The sequence below is a fragment of the Boleophthalmus pectinirostris genome, unplaced genomic scaffold, assembly GCF_026225935.1.
Source record: "Boleophthalmus pectinirostris isolate CB_2022bp ecotype Guang Dong unplaced genomic scaffold, ASM2622593v1 HiC_scaffold_7, whole genome shotgun sequence".
In the NCBI taxonomy this organism is placed as follows: domain Eukaryota; kingdom Metazoa; phylum Chordata; class Actinopteri; order Gobiiformes; family Gobiidae; genus Boleophthalmus; species Boleophthalmus pectinirostris.
In genome coordinates, this window is record NW_026571473.1 from 41,964,117 (window position 1) to 41,969,116 (window position 5,000).

The 5,000-nt window shown below is 45.8% G+C and overlaps 1 protein-coding gene across 1 annotated transcript in view; it reads right to left on the reverse strand.

The window, feature by feature from the left end:
• The window catches only part of atpaf1 (ATP synthase mitochondrial F1 complex assembly factor 1), a 19,871-nt gene that overhangs the window by 9,439 nt on the left and 5,432 nt on the right, over positions 1-5,000 (reverse strand). The window contains exons 4-6 of the mRNA XM_055165325.1: positions 4,392-4,454; positions 3,713-3,763; positions 406-453 (exon numbers count right to left, since the gene is read on the reverse strand). Coding sequence (XP_055021300.1) covers positions 406-453; positions 3,713-3,763; positions 4,392-4,454 — 162 coding nt within the window. The remainder of the gene's footprint in view (positions 1-405; positions 454-3,712; positions 3,764-4,391; positions 4,455-5,000) is intronic.

Here is a 5,000-nt window from a genome sequence, read left to right on the forward strand (position 1 = left end):
AGGAGGAGAGGAGGAGGAGGAGGAGGAGGAAGAGGAGGAGGAGGAGGAGGAGGAGGAGGAGGAGGAGGAGAGAGGAGGAGGAGAGGAGGAGGAGGAGGAGGAGGAGGAGGAGGAGGAGGAGGAGGAGGAGAGAGGAGGAAGAGGAGGAAGAGGAGGAGGAAGAGGAGGAGGAGGAAGAGGAGGAGGAAGAGGAGGAGGAGGAAGAGGAGGAGAGGAGGAGGAGGAGGAGGAGGAGGAGGAGGAGGAGGAGGAGGAAGAGGAGGAGGAGGAGGAGGAGGAAAGGAGGAGGAGGAGGAGGAGGGAGGAGGAGGAGAGGAGAGAGGAGGAGAGGAGGAAGAGGAGGAAGAGGAGGAAGAGGAGGAGAGGAGGAGGAGGAGGAGGAAGAGGAGGAGGTGTAGTTCTTACCGTTGGGCAGTTTTCTGATCGTTTCTGCATCAACTCAAACGTTTCAGTCTGAAACAAAAAGAAACACAAATCACTGTGTGTGTAGTTGTGTAGTTGTGTGTGTAGTTGTGTGTAGTTGTGTAGTTGTGTGTGTAGTTGTGTGTGTAGTTGTGTGTAGTTGTGTGTGTAGTGTGTGTGTGTAGTTGTGTGTAGTTGTTGTGTGTGTAGTGTGTGTGTGTGTGTGTGTAGTGTGTGTGTGTAGTTGTGTGTGTTGTGTAGTTGTGTGTGTAGTTGTGTGTGTGTGTGTGTGTGTGTGTAGTGTGTGTGTGTGTAGTTGTGTGTGTGTGTTGTGTAGTGTGTGTAGTTGTGTGTGTAGTGTGTGTGTGTAGTGTGTGTGTGTGTAGTGTGTTGTGTGTGTAGTTGTGTAGTTGTGTGTGTAGTTGTGTAGTGTGTGTGTGTGTGTGTGTAGTGTGTGTAGTTGTGTGTGTAGTGTGTGTAGTTGTGTTGTGTTGTGTAGTGTGTAGTTGTGTAGTGTGTGTGTGTAGTTGTGTAGTTGTGTGTGTAGTTGTGTGTAGTTGTGTAGTTGTGTGTGTAGTTGTGTAGTTGTGTGTAGTTGTGTAGTTGTGTGTGTAGTTGTGTGTGTAGTTGTGTAGTTGTGTGTGTAGTGTGTGTAGTTGTGTGTGTAGTTGTGTGTAGTGTGTAGTGTGTGTGTAGTTGTGTGTGTAGTGTGTGTGTAGTGTGTAGTGTGTGTGTAGTTGTGTAGTGTGTGTGTGTAGTGTGTGTGTGTAGTGTGTGTAGTTGTAGTGTGTAGTGTGTGTGTGTGTAGTGTGTGTGTAGTTTGTGTGTGTAGTGTGTGTGTGTGTGTAGTGTGTGTGTAGTGTGTGTAGTGTAGTGTAGTGTGTGTGTAGTGTGTGTGTGTAGTGTGTGTAGTTGTGTGTGTGTGTAGTGTGTGTAGTTGTGTGTGTAGTGTGTGTAGTTGTGTGTAGTGTGTAGTGTGTGTGTGTAGTTGTGTGTGTAGTTGTGTAGTTTGTGTGTGTGTGTGTGTAGTTGTGTGTGTGTGTAGTGTGTAGTTGTGTGTGTAGTGTGTGTGTGTGTGTAGTTGTGTGTGTAGTTGTGTGTGTAGTTGTGTGTGTAGTGTGTGTAGTTGTGTGTGTATGTGTGTTGTGTAGTGTGTGTGTAGTGTGTGTGTAGTAGTGTGTGTAGTTGTGTGTAGTTGTGTGTGTAGTGTGTGTAGTGTGTGTAGTTGTGTGTGTGTGTGTGTAGTGTGTATTGTGTGTGTGTTGTGTGTGTGTGTGTAGTTGTGTGTGTAGTGTGTGTGTGTAGTGTGTGTAGTGTGTGTGTGTGTAGTGTGTGTAGTTGTGTGTGTGTGTGTAGTGTGTGTAGTGTGTGTGTAGTGTGTGTGTGTGTAGTGTGTGTAGTTGTGTGTGTGTGTAGTGTGTGTGTAGTTGTGTGTGTAGTTGTGTGTAGTTGTGTGTGTTGTGTGTAGTTGTGTGTAGTTGTGTAGTTGTGTGTGTAGTGTGTGTGTGTGTTGTGTGTGTGTGTGTAGTTGTGTAGTTGTGTGTGTAGTTGTGTGTGTGTGTGTGTAGTGTGTGTGTAGTTGTGTAGTGTGTGTGTGTATGTGTGTGTGTGTAGTTGTGTGTGTAGTTGTGTAGTTGTGTGTGTAGTTGTGTGTGTGTGTAGTTGTGTGTGTAGTTGTGTGTGTAGTTGTGTGTGTAGTGTGTGTAGTTGTGTGTGTGTTGTGTGTAGTTGTTGTGTAGTAGTGTGTGTAGTGTGTGTGTGTAGTTGTGTAGTGTGTAGTGTGTAGTTGTGTGTGTGTGTGTAGTGTGTTGTGTGTATGTGTGTGTGTGTAGTTGTGTGTGTGTGTAGTGTGTGTAGTTGTGTGTGTAGTGTGTGTAGTTGTGTAGTTGTGTGTAGTTGTGTGTAGTGTGTGTAGTTGTGTGTGTAGTTGTGTGTGTAGTTGTGTAGTGTGTAGTGTGTGTGTAGTTGTGTGTGTAGTTGTTGTGTGTGTAGTTGTGTGTAGTGTGTGTAGTGTGTGTGTGTGTGTGTGTAGTTGTGTGTGTGTGTAGTGTGTGTGTGTGTGTAGTTGTGTGTGTAGTGTGTGTAGTGTGTGTGTAGTTGTGTGTAGTGTGTGTGTGTGTAGTGTGTGTGTAGTTGTGTGTGTAGTGTGTGTGTAGTTGTGTGTAGTGTGTGTAGTGTGTTGTGTAGTGTGTGTGTAGTTGTGTAGTTGTGTGTGTAGTGTGTGTAGTGTGTGTGTGTAGTTGTGTGTGTGTGTAGTGTGTGTGTAGTTGTGTGTGTAGTGTGTGTGTGTAGTGTGTGTGTTGTGTGTGTGTGTGTAGTTGTGTGTGTGTGTGTAGTGTGTGTGTGTAGTTGTGTGTGTAGTGTGTGTGTGTAGTGTGTGTAGTGTGTGTGTGTAGTTGTGTGTGTAGTGTGTTGTGTAGTTGTGTAGTTGTGTATGTTGTGTAGTGTGTGTGTAGTTGTGTGTAGTTGTGTGTGTTGTGTGTGTAGTTGTGTGTAGTGTGTGTGTAGTTGTGTAGTGTGTGTTGTGTAGTTGTGTAGTTGTGTGTAGTGTGTAGTTGTGTGTGTGTGTAGTGTGTGTAGTGTGTGTGTGTAGTTGTGTAGTGTGTGTAGTGTGTGTGTGTAGTGTGTTGTGTAGTTGTGTGTGTAGTTGTGTGTGTGTGTGTGTGTGTAGTGTGTGTGTAGTGTGTGTGTGTAGTTGTGTGTGTGTGTGTAGTGTGTGTGTGTAGTTGTGTGTAGTTGTGTGTGTGTGTAGTTGTGTGTAGTGTGTGTGTAGTTGTGTGTGTGTAGTGTGTGTAGTTGTGTGTAGTGTGTGTGTAGTGTGTGTAGTGTGTGTGTGTGTAGTTGTGTGTGTGTAGTTGTGTAGTGTGTGTATGTGTGTATGTGTGTAGTGTGTGTAGTGTGTGTGTGTGTGTGTGTGTGTGTAGTGTGTGTAGTTGTGTGTGTAGTTGTGTGTGTAGTTGTGTGTAGTTGTGTAGTGTAGTGTGTAGTGTGTGTGTAGTGTGTGTAGTGTGTGTAGTTGTGTGTAGTGTGTAGTTGTGTGTAGTTGTGTAGTGTGTGTGTGTAGTGTGTAGTGTGTGTAGTTGTGTAGTGTGTAGTGTGTGTGTAGTGTGTGTGTAGTTGTGTGTAGTGTAGTGTGTGTGTAGTAGTTGTGTGTAGTTGTGTGTGTAGTGTGTGTGTGTAGTGTGTGTGTAGTGTGTAGTGTGTGTGTAGTTGTGTATGTGTGTGTGTGTAGTTGTGTAGTTGTGTAGTTGTGTGTAGTTGTGTGTGTAGTTGTGTAGTTGTGTAGTTGTGTGTGTAGTTGTGTACTCACGGGGATGGCTGCACTGATCGTGTCTCTGGTGGAAAAATATCGAGTCCAAATCTGAACAGAAACACAAAGAGATAAACAACAGCTCCCTGTGCTGACCCGCTCCCCCTGCAGAGCACCAACACACACACACACACTCACTCTGCTCTCTGTGCTGACCTGCTCCCCCTGCAGAGCACCAACACACACACACACACTCACTCTGCTCCCTGTGCTGACCTGCTCCCCCTGCAGAGCTGTGTACAGTTTTGTGTCATGCTTTTGTGTGTTTATGGAGAATTGTGGTGTGGGAACATGGGGGCGGAGCCTCGTACAGACTCGTACTGTGGGAGTGTGGGGGAGAGATCTCTAGATGACTCAGACATGGACGAGTGTAGAACTTCTGCAGGTTTGTGATGAGGAACGATGTTAGAACATGAGAAACAGAGACAAGAACATCTGCTCTGTAAACGACAGGAGTGTGATGGAGACACATGATTCTGATCTGCTGGACCTGCTGGACCTGAAGGACCTGCTGGACCTGAAGGACCTGCTGGACCTGAAGGACCTGCTGGATCTGCTGGACCTGAAGGACCTGCTGGACCTGAAGGACCTGCTGGACCTGCTGGACCTGCTGGACCTTCAACTCAGAGCTCAGTGTGCTGTGGGCGAGTCTTGGTCCAGGTTCTCCTCTGAGTCTCACCTGTGAAATCTCTGCTCCCGTTTTGTCCTTCACCAGGTCCAAGTTCAGGATGGAGTCCAGAGTCTGAGGAGAAAAACCAGATCAGAGACCAGACCAGAGACCAGACCAGAGACCAGACCAGAGACCAGACCAGAGACCAGCCCTGGTCACACACAGAGCTGGAGTTGTGTTTGTTTCATTCACATGTTTCACACACACAGTTCTTCTCTCAAACTGAAAACACTCTGTTCCACTTTTTGTGATGTCATCATGTGGTGATACAGGAAGTGCTCCACTGTGTTTTTAAACTCCACACACCTTCACTAGAATCATCTGGATCATTTCAGTCCTGTAGATTTGATCTTGACTGAACTAAAGAGAAAAGGAGCTTAGAACTTGATGACATCACGAGGTGGAACAGAGTGTCTGGAGTTTTGCAGATGGAACAGACTCAGAACAAACAAACAAACAAACAAACAAACAAACAAACAAACACAAGGAACAGATCTGAGTGTGACAGGAACATCACAACATCAGAACAACACAACATTAGAACATTAGAACAACACAACATCAGAACATTAGAACAGTAGAACATCAGAACAGTAGAACAGTAGAACAGTAGAACAA